This window comes from Anolis carolinensis, chromosome 2 (genome assembly GCF_035594765.1).
Source record: "Anolis carolinensis isolate JA03-04 chromosome 2, rAnoCar3.1.pri, whole genome shotgun sequence".
Classification (NCBI taxonomy): Eukaryota; Metazoa; Chordata; class Lepidosauria; order Squamata; family Dactyloidae; genus Anolis; species Anolis carolinensis.
Genome location: NC_085842.1, coordinates 303,154,161 through 303,170,212, shown reverse-complemented (window position 1 = coordinate 303,170,212; position 16,052 = coordinate 303,154,161). Strand labels below are relative to the sequence as shown.

General features: G+C 39.1%; 1 protein-coding gene across 8 annotated transcripts in view; it reads left to right on the top strand.

Moving 5' to 3' along the window:
* Window positions 1-2,094: 2,094 nt before the first annotated feature.
* wdr70 (WD repeat domain 70) overlaps window positions 2,095-16,052 on the top strand; it is a 218,253-nt gene continuing 204,295 nt past the window's right edge. For all 8 annotated transcript variants that reach the window (XR_010003615.1, XR_010003614.1, XR_010003613.1 and 5 more), the window contains exons 1-5: window positions 2,095-2,253; window positions 2,354-2,416; window positions 2,900-2,983; window positions 4,039-4,147; window positions 5,650-5,836. Coding sequence is in view for 5 of the 8 variants with exons in the window: in XM_008116097.3 (XP_008114304.1) it covers window positions 2,229-2,253; window positions 2,354-2,416; window positions 2,900-2,983; window positions 4,039-4,147; window positions 5,650-5,836 (468 nt within the window). In the remaining 3 variants the exon portion in view is untranslated. The remainder of the gene's footprint in view (window positions 2,254-2,353; window positions 2,417-2,899; window positions 2,984-4,038; window positions 4,148-5,649; window positions 5,837-16,052) is intronic.

The window sequence follows — 16,052 nt, the reverse complement described above, 5'->3', positions numbered from 1 at the left end:
GCGACATCAATGATCCAAACCTTTTTCTTTTCCACAACTGTGATGTCTGGTGTGTTGTGTTCCAGAACTTTGTCAGTCTGGATTCGGAAGTCCCACAGTATCTTTGCGTGCTCATTTTCCAATACTTTTGCAGCTTTGTGATCCCACCAGTTCTTTACTGCAGGGAGGTGGTACTTGAGGCATAAGTTCCAATGAATCATTTGGGCCACATAGTTATGCCTCTGTTTGTAGTCTGTCTGTGTAATTTTCTTACAGCAGCTGAGGATATGATCAATGGTTTCGTCGGTTTCCTTGCACAGTCTGCATTTTGGGTCATCAGCTGATTTTTTGATCTTGGCCTTAATTGCATTTGTTCTGATGGCTTGTTCCTGGGCCGCAAGGATCAGGCCTTCTGTCTCCTTCTTCAGGGTCCCATTTGTGAGCCATAGTCAGGTCTTCTCCTTATCAGCTTTTCCTTCAATTTTATCAAGGAACTTTCCATGCAATGTGATGTTGTGCCAACTGTCAGCTCTAGTTTGTAGTGTGGTTTTCTTGTACTGGTTTTTTGTCTGCTGTGCTTTGAGGAGTTTCTGATTTTTGACTTCAGGTTCTTCACTTTGCTTTACATATTATGCCAGGGCATGTTCTTCTTCTTTGACTGCTTGTTTTACTTGTAAGAGTCCTCTGCCCCCTGATATTCTAGGCAGATATAGCCGGTCAACATCACTGCGAGAGTGCAGTGAATGATGAATGGTCATGAGTTTTCTTATTTTTCTGTCCAAGTTGTCCAGTTCTGCCTGTGTCCAATTTATAATGTCAGCAGTATATCTTATGACAGGTATGGCCCAGGTGTTTATGGCATTGATGGTGTTGCCTCCATTGAGCCTGCTTTTGAGAATTTTTCTGACCCTTTGTGTATATTCTTTACTGACCACAGTCTTCACATGTTCATGCTTGATGTTGTGCAGCTGTAATAATAATAATAATAATCAAAAATCAGAAACTCCTCAAAGCACAGCAGACGAAAATCCAGTACAAGAAAACCACACTACAAACTAGAGCTGACAGCTGGGACAACAAAACATTGCATGGAAAGTTCCTTGACAAAATTGAAGGAAAAGCTGATAAGGAGAAGACCTGGCTCTGGCTCACAAATGGGACCCTGAAGAAGGAGACAGAAGGCATGATCCTTGTGGCCCAGGAGCAAGCCATCAGAACAAATGCAATTAAGGCCAAGATCAAAAAATCAGCTGATGACCCAAAATGCAGACTGTGCAAGGAAACCGACGAAACCATTGATCATATCCTCAGCTGCTGTAAGAAAATTACACAGACAGACTACAAACAGAGGCACAACCATGTGGCCCAAATGATTCATTGGAACTTATGCCTCAAGTACCACCTCCCTGCAGTAAAGAACTGGTGGGATCACAAACCCGCAAAGGTCGTGGAAAATAGCACACAAAGATACTGTGGGACTTCCGAATCCAGACTGACAAAGTTCTGGAACACAACACACCAGACATCACAGTTGTGGAAAAGAAAAAGGTTTGGATCATTGATGTTGCCATCCCAGGTGACAGTCGCAGTGACGAAAAACAACAGGAAAAACTCAGCCGCTATCAGGACCTCAAGATTGAACTTCAAAAACTCTGATAGAAACCAGTGCAGGTGGTCCCGGTGGTGATGGGCACACTGGGTGCCGTGCCAAAAGATCTCAGCCGGCATTTGGAAACAATAGACATTGACAAAATCACGATCTGCCAACTGCAAAAGGCCACCCTACTGGGATCTGCACGCATCATCCGAAAATACATCACACAGTCCTAGACACTTGGGAAGTGTTCGACTTGTGATTTTGTGATACGAAATCCAGCATGTCTATCTTGTTTGCTGTGTCATACAATATAATAATAATAATAATAATAATAATAATAATAATAATAATAATAATAATAATAATAATAATAATAATAATATTGTGGGTTATCTGCCTTGATATTCTGGGTCATATATATGGCTGGAGAAGGGCCCTAAATTTGCCTGGCTAATGCTGAAATCAGCAAGCCTTTGGGCGGCATTTCCTTCTCCGGCCACCAGGGGCACTCTTGTTGCCAAGACCGAGCGGAAGGGCTTTCTCTTTCGCTCAGTAGTTGCTCCCGCCGGCTCCAGAGTTGCTTACTTCCGGCTGTTTGGCTGTGGGATTTGTGTTGCTGTGGTGAGAGGAAGAGAGGCTTCGGAGGCCTGCCATGGAGCAACCCGGCGCCGAGAGCGGTGAGTGTTGGGCCCGAATGGAGGGAGGAGCACTTCCCCGGGAAAGGCGGCCTTGTTCTGGCACGGAATCGCCCTTTAACTCTCCTGGTTTCCTTCCCAGATGCCGACCCCGTGGGGGGAGCCGACCCGCAGCTGGCGGCCACGATGGGCTTCTCGGGTTTTGGTGAGTAGAAGCAGCGGAAGGATCCTGCCCTGCATCTAAGCTCTGCACCAGGCCTTGGGCCAGCTTGTCCCTCCCTCCAGGTGTTTTGGACTCCCAACTCCCACCATTCCTGTTAGGAATGGTGGGAGCTGAAGTCCAAAACACCTGGAGAGCTCAAGTTTGCCCATTTCTGAGATAGACCCATAGAAAATGTGGGATTTTATTCAGCTGTGTGGAAGAAGCCTAAGATCTATAGAGATACTCAGTAAGCAAGAGTCCAAAAGTGGCAGGCTAAAACCCGCAACCTCAAGCCATGGCTGATACCGAATGAGAGACTCCCTCCTGAGCACACAGAAGACTGGGCGACTTGGAAGGCGCTGAACAGACTGCGCTCTGGCACCACAAGATCAGTATTTTAGAAGGTTGCTACGGGTTTTTCCCACCCACTTTCTTTACATGTAATCTTATCTTGAGTTAACAGTGTCTTTCTTTCTCAAAACCTAGGGAAGAAAGCTCGAACATTTGATTTCAACGCAATGTTTGAACAAACTCGAAGAACTGCTGTGGAAAGAAGTAGGAAGATTCTGGGTGAGAAGGCACTATTTCATATAAATGTTTTGATTTGATTATCTTCAGCTCCTCAGTTTAGGTTTTTGATGTTTGCAGTTTATACTGAATTTGGGTGAAAGCATTGTTAGACTATATTTTAATAATGAAATGTAATTATCAAATAAGATGAAATGGAGAAAGGCAAAAATGATTTTTTGTGTTTGGTGCTTGAAAGATGGAAGTATATTTTTAAAGCTTGTTTTAAAACAAGAAGTCACCAAATAATAGTTTTAAAGTCTTAGTGACTTCTTTTCTCTCATCCACTGTTTCCTTTTCCCTCATCCCAGTGAGGAATGTTAGTCATTGATATCATCAAACAGCCAAACAACACTTTATTTCTGTATTTATTTAGATTACCTTTCTTATTACCGGTAGACTTAAAGGAGCGTAATGAAGCTTTTGTAAAATATAAGCCACTGTAATGTAAAAATAAATATTCATTTCACATTTGATATTTCAAAGCCAAATGCAAAGGAAAATGGTATTGTGGTGAGACGTTATTTTGAAATGTCCCTAGATGATGATGCTGCCAAATCGTTCAGTGGCTAACAGCTTTTTAGGCAAGTAGCTGCCAAAGAGGCAACCCATTTACAGTATGCTGCAAAACTACATAAATTGACTTTGACATTTAACAGTTCCTGCTTCTTGCTATAACTGATAGGCTTAATTCCTAAGTAGGATAATCAATGATTTATGTCATATACTGGTTCTTAGATATTAGCTTATGGGCACCTCCTCCATTAACAGCACTCAGTGGTTACTTTTGGCAAGTTGCTGACAAAACGAGAGCCAGTGGATACAGCTCTGGGCAACTTCCTTGCCCACAAGATTAGTAAGTTGTTATTACCAGATTCTGGGATTCCCCTCACATTTCTGCAGCAGCAAAACTATAGCCTGTGAATGTTAGTATTAAATACTTTAATAAAATGTTTTTCTTTGTTATTGTGCCATTTTCAAATATAAATAAAACCTTTAAAGCATGTATCAGATTGCTATCCCTTTTCATACTGTATTTTCTTTTCTGCGTTTTTCAGAAGAACGTGAGAAAGCAGCAGCTGAGAAAGAAAAAGAACTTGATAATCAGCCTGGCGTTGGTAATTTATCAGCTACAGCCCCATGTCCAGTAGGAAGGACATCTTCCAGGTATAAATAGAAATATTTATCTCTGTGGGTTTTTTTTTCAATGTCAGGAGCAACCAGAGTTGCTTCTGGAGTGAGAGAATTGGCAGTCTGCAAGGACGTTGCCCAGGGGACGCCCGGATGTTTTTGATGTTTTACCCTCCTTGTGGGAGGCTTCTCTCATGTCAATTGTAAATTGATTTGCTTACAACTAATGCTCAGAGTTAGCATAATTTTAAAATTACTAATATATTTAATTTTGCAGTGTTTCTTAATGACAGGATTTTCATGGTAATTTCTGTTTGCAGAAGTTGAAAATGTCTGGTATTATGCAGACTAACTATGAAATAAAAACCCTTAAACACAGTGGAAATGCATTCAGATTACAAATGTTAAATACTTGGGTGTAACTCATATATAATTTAAGAAGGTGTATGTTGTTATATGCCACAAAGTCAATTTTGATTTAAGGGGACCCTCTGATCTCCGAGGGTCCTAATTATTAATGTCCTAGTTCAAGTCTTGCAAACTCAGGATTGTGACTTCCTTGGAACTATCCACTTGATATGTAATGTTGTTTTCCTACTGCCTTCAATTTTACTAAGTGTTATTTTTCATTTCCAGTGAGTTATGTCATTTCAGAGCAATAGGAATTATTATGGCCTGGCCACCAAATACACCTTAATTAAAGAATTATAGCAAATATGTTGCTTTCCGTTATAACTGGCTCAAACAATGTCTTTCTACTAGAGTGACTCTGATCCTTTTGTTGTTGTTTCTGAAGATCTGTTTTCTCTGAAATGAGTTGTGAGCCACTTGCCAGCAATGAGTGGGACTTTCCCCTTTTCAATGTCATTGTCTTTCTGAAAATCTGTATAGAGAAGAAATATTGATATCAGCAATATCCACTTCATAGTCATTGTCTCACTGACAATAGTTAAATAAGTAGATCCGCTCCATCTCCACCTCTTTCCAATCTTTCCCTCACTCAGCCTTTCTTTCACTGTGGCAGGGAATAAAGACAAAAAGCATTCATCAACACACATCTTCCTCTCTGCTCTTAGTTGGTGTGGGTTTTGGTAAGAAACCCAGCTCACATTAAGGCCACCTTTGTCTGCACAATTCCCAGAGCTTGCTGATCTCACTGTAATTCCCTTTGTAATAAAATTGTTGATTGAAAAACAAAGGCTTAGACATTGGAGTTGGCACAGTCTCTTGTTTCTCAACACACAGTCCTCCCTGCTAGTTCTGGCAAGGTAGAAGTGCTGCTACTCTTGACACAGAAGGTCTCACATCACACATCCTATAACACCCAAGCAAATTCCCCTTCCTCACAAACTGCCACACTGTCTCACCATTTTGCATCTGATTGTTTCGCTCCCTTGCATAGATCCTATGGTGTTCTCCATTCCCCAGCTGGTGGCATCACAGAAGGTAGATATGTTGGCGACATCAGCTGTAGTTCTCTGCAGAAGTGGATGCACTGAATAATGTTCATGCTGTCTCATTTGTTGTGTTTTACTTAGAGACTCATCTAGCAGCGAAAGCGAGGACAGTTCAGATGAAGAGCTGATTGGTCCACCTCCTCCAGCCCAAGGCACATTGGAAGATTCAGACGATGAACTCATTGGCCCACCACTTCCTCCTGGCTATAAGGACAGTGATGATGAAGATGAAGGGGATGACAATGATAATATCCAGGAAGAAGATGAGGTCAGTTCTGAATCTCTTAATTGGATCATGACAGTATGCCAGGGTTCCTCCAGCAATCAAGTACACAACCCATTTGCTCTTGTTTCCTACAAGTCTGTAAGATTGAGAAATAGGTGAAGTAGTAAATTCAGGAATTAATGAGTTCAAAACTAGCATTGTGAGGATGGGAAAATGCTCTTTATTTGATAGTTGGGTTGGTGGAAAAAGAGCATCAAATGAAAGACAGGTCATTTGTATTGACCAGGATTATGTGAACTCTATAACACAGCCACAGATGTGGTAACTGGCATTATGTGGTGGAACGTAGACCAGAAACAGTATGTGAGATGTTACACTTTTTCCCTGCTGTGCAAGTATTAGATAATTGTCCCCTCTGAGATGCCAGTGGTTTGGAGGTAGGAAGCTCAGATTTAGCAACTACTTATCCCTTGGCCACTGCCTCCTCTCTTCCTTACCTTTATCACTTTTCTCTTAATCTTGTTGCTTATCCCCATGCCACTGTGGCCTCAATCTTCAGCAGTGGTATGACTACTTTGGCATAGCAAACAGGATTCTGGCCTGGGTGTTCAAGAACAAAACCCATAATATCGCTTTCTAAAAGGAGACTAGCTTGAATGTTTTATCCTGAAATCTCAGCCTGGAGACAAATCCATTATTACAAAAAAAGAGAAATTTGATAACAATAATTTCATTGCGAGAGTCTTAAAAGTCTGTCATGCCAGTTTGAACCAATTTGGCCTTTAATTTAAACTGATATATTTCCTTTTGTTTCTAATCATGTGTAATATGGATCCTTTGACTCACAATAATATCATGCCAAAATTATCTAAACTCTAGTTTTATACAGACAACTGTTTTTCGTTATTACAAAAGGTTGGTTGTATTTTAAGAGTTCAACAGATAGTTGCTGATTATTAATGGTTAGATGATAACAGTGCTGGAAAGAATTTTTTGGAGATTGTTTTTAGCCTGCTTATGAGAAAATACTTTGGGAAAGAAGCAACACAGTTTACTTTTTAAACTAGTTCTCACTTCGCAGACCACAGGAGTAAAAAAATCCTCTTTCATTCACCCAGAACATTTATGAGGGGTGTGCAGAGAGTTTTATTTCTTCATATGTGCAAGTTCTCATTCCAAAATCTAGCACCTAAATACAGCTTGCCATGACACATGGAATGATTTATCCCTTGTATATAAGCAAGAACTTGTAAGATTCAGCATACAAATTTCAACTGTGATTTCCATAATGTCATGACAGTGCCCCTTTGCTAGATTATTAGATTGTTTACAGGCAGATTTAACAAGTTGGTTTTTTCCTTCCAGTTTTATTTTCTAGAGTGAAGCTGTTTCAAATGAGTAGGATTTCAAAGATTCTTTAAGATATGTCTGCAGTAATATGCCTACATTTCAATTACAACTATAGAGATTTATACGCATGGGATTTATAAAACAAAATATTATTACAAAAAGACAGCAAATGACCATAACATTATAGATTTTCTTTCAGAAATCATGCCAAATTGCTTTTGCCACATGAACTCAAAAGTTGTAAAGTTCATGTGACACTTGGTTATATCTAGCATTTTAAAAGTTAATGCAGTCTGTTAGCTCATAAACTTGAAATCTGCTCACCCACCGTTGTTCATTACACTGAAGTCTGCTGAGAATTTGGATTTTGAAAGAGCAGCTTCCACCATCGTAATTGGCGTGGAGAGTCTCCTGCTATTGCATATTGTGCATATGAAAACTAGAACATGATGATCTTGTTATAATTTCAAAATATAGAAGCGTCACAGTTTGTACCCTCGAATTACAATCTGAATGTCTGTTTTTAGACTTTATTATTACATTGATTGATAACAAGTATCTGTAATGCAAGCTAAAATACTGTAAAAATAGATGTTTATGAAATCCCTGTACTTAGTTAGAGCAGTGTTTTATTCTTTCCCAGTCCTGAGTAAAAGCCAGTAAAAACAGTTTCTTGCAGAGCGAGAATAAATGGCTTGTTCAAAATTCTCCAATTCTGATTGACCCATTTATAGCTGCAATTGTTTCATCCATGTAAGTGTTGTCAAAATTCAGTAAAAAGGGACTTCCATGTTGATTTTCAATTTTTCATGCTTTTTGATCTTCCAAAGGAGTGAGTGGTACAGTAAGCAAATAAATTCTTCTTATCTATTGTTTAGGAGAAAACATATTCCATTAATGTAAGTTAGACTGGCAAATGCTTTTGTATTGTGCAGCTCTAAGGGACTAGCTAGTGTTTTTAGCAGGCCTGTTTACAATATGAATTTATTTTCTGACCTTGAAGATGGGTGATTTTGAGGCTGGAGGTGGGGTGATGGGGATACATTGGCAGGCAAGTAATAACAGACTTTCAGCTTGGGGTCCATCTTGTTTTATTTTACCAGAATCTGAACAGACCTTGCTTTATGCACTGTAAGGCCAAGCTCAGTAAATTATTTTCCAGAATAGGTTGTAATATATGGATGATATTTCTGAGTGGTCTCAGTTGGGACTCCTAGAACCACTAGTGAGAGTTCTGTTGTTTCCGTATTTAGTCTGTTCTGTAATAGATTAGTTCTGGGTGAAAGTATTTCTTTGTCGGTTTGCTTTTAAACTTCATTGGTAGGTGTTGTAGCCTGAAGGATGTTTATAGTAATCCCATGAGTTTGGCATTCCTTCCTTGACCTGAGTAGATGCCATCGTACCATTATCTACTTACCTTGGCTTTAGGCAATGTCTTTCGTCTTACCTTTGTCCCTCAAGAACCATCATTAAAACTGGTTACTTCACCATACCTATAAGTTTTGCATTTCTGTTAATATTAAAATATAAAACTGTTCACTCATAGGCATAAATATCTGCCTATAGACACTTTACACTAGTGATTTCCAAAGTGGGCGCTACTGCCCCCTGGTGGGTGCTGAAGCGATCCAGGGGGGTGGTGATGGCCACAGGTGCATTTGCGGGCGATGAATAACTGTAAGGGGGCAGTGAAAGCATGAAAGAAAGAAGAGAAGATTTAGAAAAATTGATTTACTGGTATGCATTCCACTCATAACGCTTAATTTTTCTTTGAACAACGTACTGGATGTTGGCTCGGTTTCTGCATACTTCCTCACTTGCATTGAGGTATGCGCAGTCGTGCACTGCTACTGTTCACGTGGTGCCACTGAATTGCCATTCCAAAACACGTGAGCACTATGAGCATTGCTGCGGGCAACTGCCACTCGTGCGATTGGTCGATCGCAAGGCCAAAGCCTGGAACGACAGCGGCAGTACTGGCTACTGGCAGTACTACCAGCAGATTTTGGAGGACGCTATGAATCAGGAGATTTCTCGTAATTATTACGGGAAAATTACAGCGTACTATAATTCTTAAGTTAGATTGTTGTGATATTGTGACAAGTTAAAGTTAACTAACAAATAGTGCGACTATAATTGGTGAGTATGTTATTTATTTTGTAATAATTATATGCGCTTTACAATTAATATCATGTTTATTTCATTAGTATTTATTTTAGTTTGTTTTTTACAAAAATATTTCAAAAAAATACAAAAAAATATTTAAAAATACCTCCATAAAATTTTTATTTTTTCTACAGATAATAATGGCTCAACCAAAGAAAAAATGTAGACAATATAATATCGAATATTTGAAAAACGGCTTTATTGATTCGCCTGTAAACAATACATTACCAATGTGCCTGATTTGCCAGAAAGTTTTATCAAATGAAGCTATGAAGCCTTCCAGACTACAAGAACATTTGACTAAAATTCATGGTGATAAAAGAGATAAGGATTTATCTTATTTTCGAACACTAAAAGAAAAATTTATCAAACAACCGACATTGGCAAAACTCTTTTCAACCGCAGCCACAGAAGATGGCGATGGCTTCCTTGCTTCTTACAAGATTTCGTTAATGATTGCTAAATCGGGAAAACCTCATACTATTGGTGGAGAACTAATTATACCGGCTATAAGTGAAGTAATACGCACTGTGCTACACAAGCCAGCATCTGATATTATCAAGAAAATTTCATTGAGTAGTAATACAGTGCAAAGAAGAATTGATGAAATGGCTCAAGAAGTTGAAGATTCATTGTGTGGCTATTTAAAACATCTCTGTTTTCTATTCAACTTGATGAGTCAACCTTGTTAGGAAATTAAGCTTTACTTTTAGCATGTGTGCAGTTCACAAAGGAAGAACAAATTTGCCAAGAATTATTATTTGCTAAATATTTGCAAACTGATACTAAAGGAGAATCAATATTTCATGCATTGGATGAGTTTTTTTTTTAAAGAAAAAGAAATACCTCTGAGTAATATCTTATCAGTAGCCATAGATGGTGCTCCAGCGATGGTAGGGCGCTACAGGGGTTTTCTTGCATATTTAAAAAAGGAGGTGCCAAATGCAATCAGTACACTGTATCATCCATCGTCAACATCTAGTTGCCAAAAATTTAAGTGCACGCCTACATAATTCATTACAATATGCAATTAAAGTTAACACAATCAGAAGCAAATCATTGAATGACAGATTCTTTAAACAGCTTTGTATTAAAACGATGAAGAATTTAATCGTTTGCTGCTTCATACAGAAGTTCGTTCGTTGTCAAAGGGTGCCTGTTTAGATAGGTTTTATAAGCTGTTTAACTTGGTGCTGGAGTTCTTGAAAGGTAAAAATCATGCTTTACGATCCAGTTTAATTCAATCCAAAAGTGACATTGCTTACTTGACCGACTTGTTTCAAAAATTTAATGAAAGCAGTCTTCAGCTTCAAGGTGATGAACTGAATTTAATAAAAACAAAATCTGTTATTTCTGCATTTGTGACAAAACTTCTGTACAAACGAAATTTTGGACGAGGGGAATTCAGCCAGTTCCCAAATTTATCAGGAGCAGGAAAAAAAAGATGAAGACATACTTCCTTATTGTGAGCACTTGGATGCTCTCCATTCAGATTTTAATCAACGATTTGAAGATATTTTGAAAATGAACATACCTGATTGGATTTTGGATCCTTTTTCAAGTGCAAACACCGAAGAATCTCCACAGAACTGATGGAAATAACTACAAATGATGGATTGAAATTTAAATTCAAAAGCGGCTACCAACCATTCTGGCTGCAAAAGGAGATCCCTATGGCTTATCCTGAAATATGGGTTGTAATTCAAAAGTTCTTAATTGCATTTCCTTCATCATATTTAGTGGAACGTGGATTCAGTGCGGTAACCAATTTACTAACAAAAAGAAAAAAGAAAAAAAAGAAACCGATTGCAGATCATCAATCTCAGTGATTTAAGATTACTGCTGACGAAAATAGAGCCGAGGATTACTAAATTGGTAGCAGAAAATCATTAAGATGATTTCGAATGTTTTAACTTTTTTTGTATTACCTTTCTATTCTGAGTTCAAAAAATAGTTTCATAATTTCAAACTTCAATGTTTCTAATTTATACTTTTCTTTACTATATTTTACGAAAAAGGTAGAAACATTCATACATATATCTTTCTGTTTACTTGCTATTAAAATTTTTAAAAAATTAATTTCCAGGGGACGCTGAGTAATATTTCTTCTGGAAAGGGGGCAGTTGGCCAAATAAGTTTAGGAACCATGGCTTTATGCCATGCATTGATGTAGTAGACTCAGTCTACAAAAGGTTATGCCTTTGCATGCTGAAGATAATATTATAAAGGTTGATAGCATCTTTCTCATTTCCATGCAGAATGGAATGAATGTCTCATTGAATTTTTTTGAATTTTTAAAATAATTCCCATGTAGCAGTATTGATTTTTGTATTAATTTGTTTGGTCCCTGAATGTAATAAAGCCATGTGTATGTTAGAGATACTATACTGAATATAAAATCTCTGAGTCTGCTTTCAAGTATCATATATAGAATAATAAATCTTGTTTAGTAGGAATGTTCTCTGCTTGTGTTTTCTTAAGGGAAATCAGATAAGAGGTTGAAGTCACATAATTGGGTAGAATTTCATGAGCTATGAAGGAAAAAGTCTATTAGCCAGTAAATGTAGATTTTTATCTTTCAATATCTTTGGGCAATTTTTCGAAGGCTTTATTGTCCAAGCATTAGAAGAAATTCAAAGAAAAGACCTGATTAAGCCAGTTTAAGTAGGATTATATGGGATTGTTTACTGGAATAGGTGTCTGCTAATGTAAAAAGTACATGTAGAGGAGGTAAAGTTAAGATATAAAAAAATAAGTGACTCAACAGGCAGTTTAGTTTTGACAAATCATACCTTATTTTTTAATATACTAGCTTGGGGACCCGGCGATGCCCGGGTTATTTGAAAAAGGCATTATTTGTATTTGAATGTTAAGTATTCTCAGTTTGGAGTGGGTGAACTACAATTCCCAGAATCGTGGGTCAATCCTCTCCAAACCCTGCCAGTATTCAAAGTTGGCCATTTTGGGTCTCTGTACCAAGTGTGGTCCAGATCCGCCGTTGGCTAGGTTTAGTGCTCTTTGGATGCGGGTGAACTACAACTCTCAGAATCAAGGCCCATTCTCACAAACCCCTGCAGTATGTTCAGTTGGTCATGCGGCTTCTCTGTGCAAAGTTTGGTCCCGGTCCATTGTCGGTGTGGGCCAGTTTCTCTGGTGAAACTGGCTGGTGAACTATAACTCCCTTTTCCCCAAATTTGTCCAATATGTTCTATTGGTTATGGGGGCTCTGTGTGCCAAGTTTGGTCCTGGTCCATCATTGTTGGGGTTCGAAGTTCTCATTCTTTGCAGGTAAACTATAAATCCCAGTACCCACTACTCCCAAATGTCCAGGCCAATTCTCCTCAAAATCCACAAGTATTCAAATCTGGGCATATTGGGTATGCATGGCAAGTTTGGTCCAGACCCATCATTGTTTGGGTTCACAGTGTTCTGGGTGTAGGTGAACTGCAATTCCTCTACATTCCCCAGTAGGAGTCACAATGCTTGATACAGGGTGAACTACAACTTCCACCATGTGGAGTCAATCTCCCAAACTCCTCCAGGAAGTGTAGTTGTGCTGTGTTTGTTATGCAGACAGATTTGAAAGGGAAGGGCAGTAGGTGGGGTCATGCAAATTTCACAGCAATGGAGAACCCTAAGATGCCTGCCTGTGGTGGAGGAAAAGGCAAAATCTAGGATGAAATGGTCCCCAAATGAAAGCATTCCTTGGGTGATGGGCTGTAGTGTTTGGGGTTGGGCTACATGTTCATGGAGCTCGCTGTAACCGCAATGTCAGTGGAAAAGAGTGACTTGCTGGCTCCTTAGCACTAGGAACTATAGCCTGTTTGTGGAGACTGTCTGTGTGAGCAGACACCTGTGCCACATACACACATACGGGTTTTCACTTTTATTATGGATATATAGATTCTACACAATCAGAGAACACTTCAAATTCTTTGGGAGGAACACTATGGCCGTCACCTAAACTGGCCTCTACAGGCTAATGGTTACTCTTCTGCAGACATCAGAAGAGCTGCAAGACCTAGAACAAGCCACAGGAATAAAGATAAAGAATCACCTAGAGGAAAGGTGTTCTTACATACATCAAGGGAACCATTGACAGCATAGAGAAGGTAACGAAGAAACATAATCTACAAACTATCTATGGACCTACTAAGAAATTTCAACAAATGATATAGTCGGCTAAGGATTAGAGGGATTGTTGTTGTGTGTTTTCCGGGCTGTATGGCCAAGTTAAGAGGGATAAGAGAGCTCCTCTAACCATTGCAGGAGTCTTGCATACTGTGTATCTGTGGACAAGTCTACACAGATACCACCAAATGCAGCATCTATACATGAATCAAAGAACATGAAACGCACTGCAGACTACTTCAGCCAGAAAAATCAGCAATGGCAGAATATATGATAAACCAAGCTTGGCACAGAATATTATTTGAAAACACAGAAATTCTGGACCACTTGGAAAACAATTTTGTCAGACTACATAGAGAAACCATTGAAATCCACAAGCACATGGACAATTTCAACAGAGAGGAATAAACCTTGGAAACGAACAAAATCTGGCTACCAATATTGAGAAACACCAGAATTAAGAGAGTAATTGATGAACACCACCCAAAGGATGCCTCCAGGCAAGAAAAACACCCCAAAGGAACAAAGGCCTGGCTACTTCCAGGCAGATGCCCTCATTATTGACAATGCAATTTTCTTAGTTACGCACATGCTAATGGATGGATTCCACTCAGACACTTGCGAATCAGGCTTGCTAATAGCAGCCTTCACACTTGGTTAATAGACACTGGTTCTTTTTCCCCACCCTGGACATTCAACAGGTATATACACTCTACTTGCTTTACCACCATCAGATCCTCTGAGGATGCCAGCCACAGATGCAGGCAGAAGTCAGGAAAAAATGCTGTTAGAACACGGCCATACAGCCCAGAAACCACACAGCACTCCAATCCTATGTTTTCTCATCCTCATTGGAAGAAACAGGTTTTCTATCTTTGTTCTCTTGAAAAAGGTGCTCTAAAAACGTGAAAAGCATTTAAATGAAACACCAACATCACTTTACTTGGATTTTATGAAAACGAGATGGTTTTCAAACATGTAAACATTTGGTGTGAAGTCCTTGAATAACCTGGAAAAGATTTGGTTACATGGAAAATGCCAAGCTGTATATCTGGAGAATGAGGAAAATGGGCCACAATTCTATGCAGTCCGGCTAATTGTTAGTGAATGATATTAGTAAATGATATTAGTGAATGCTGCCAGGTTTTCTGCGGGAATGTTCCTGAGTGGACGTTGCTTCAGTAACCATAAACTGAACAGGAGGACTGAGCTTAGCCTTAATCAAGTGAAGAGTCTTGCATTGTCACTTTTTTAAGTAGTCAGAGGCGGAAGTTGGGATTTGTCCTGAATTAAGATTCTAGACAAATCCCAACGGATTTGGAGCCCCAGTGGCGAAGTGTGTTAAAGCACTGAGCTGCTGAACTTGTAGACCGAAAGGTCCCAGGTTCAAATCCCGGGAGCGGAGTGAGCGCCCGCTGTTAGCCCCAGCTCCTGTCAACCTAGCAGTTCGAAAACATGCCAATGTGAGTAGATCAATAGGTACTGCTCTGACAGGAAGGTAACGGCGCTCCATGCAGTCATACCGGCCACATGACCTTGGAGGTGTCTACGGACAACGCCGGCTCTTCGGCTTAGAAATGGAGATGAGCACCAACCCCCAGAGTCAGACATGACTGGACAACATCAGGGGAAACCTTTACCTTTAAGATTCTAGACTTTGTTAAGAATGATAACTCTGGAGTGTCTGTCTCAGTCCTTAAAGTTTTTGTATTAATGCTTATTCAAGACGATGAGAGAACTCTCCTGACACTTTATTATTATTATTATTATTATTATTATTATTATTATTATTATTATTATTATTTGGAGGTCGAATTGTATACAAGGACCAAAATGCGCTCACTCTCAATTCCTGCTCATTTTCTTTTCATGATGTTTGATATGGTGTCGGTGTATTATATTTAACTATATTTGAACAGTAAATGCATTCTTTAGGAGTAAATCTTTTCTAACACTTAATTGCTTTTATACATTTTGCTTTTGGATAGCTTGAAAATGATGTACATGTGTTTCATTATATTTTCTGCAATGAAACTTTACTGCTATCTTTTCTCAAACAAGCTTAACCTTCAGGTCCTGGTGGACTATGTTTCATCAGTAATGTTGAACCACCAGAGGGTGCATTTGTCTCTCAGACTGAAGGAGAAAGAGTTGAGCTCAAGCAAGGATGCTTTATTATGGGATGTCTCTTTTGGTTTCCTACTTAGTGCATTAAATATAATATAAGCACACTTCTGATGAAGTCCTATTCCCTGGAACATGACTTACATAGAATCTGAAAAAGCAGAGTTGTTGAAGAGTTTTGTGGTGTGTAAAGGGAGGGAAGAATTGACAGATGGTGCACCAGGATTTCTTTGCAGAATGAGAGCATTGAATTGAAAGACCAAATATTGTTATCTCCCAAGCAATTGCTCCTCACTCTTGTCACTTCAGTTGTGTCATACCACTTTGGACATACCTGTCTAATTTTGTTTCAGACGTTAAGTAGAGTTGGTTAATATTTAGCTAGGAGATGATCAATGATAAGGAATAATTTTGTCTGAAATGCTGGAGAGCTGTTTCACTGTGCAGTATGTTAGACTACTGAGACTATCATACTTCAGCCTTCTCA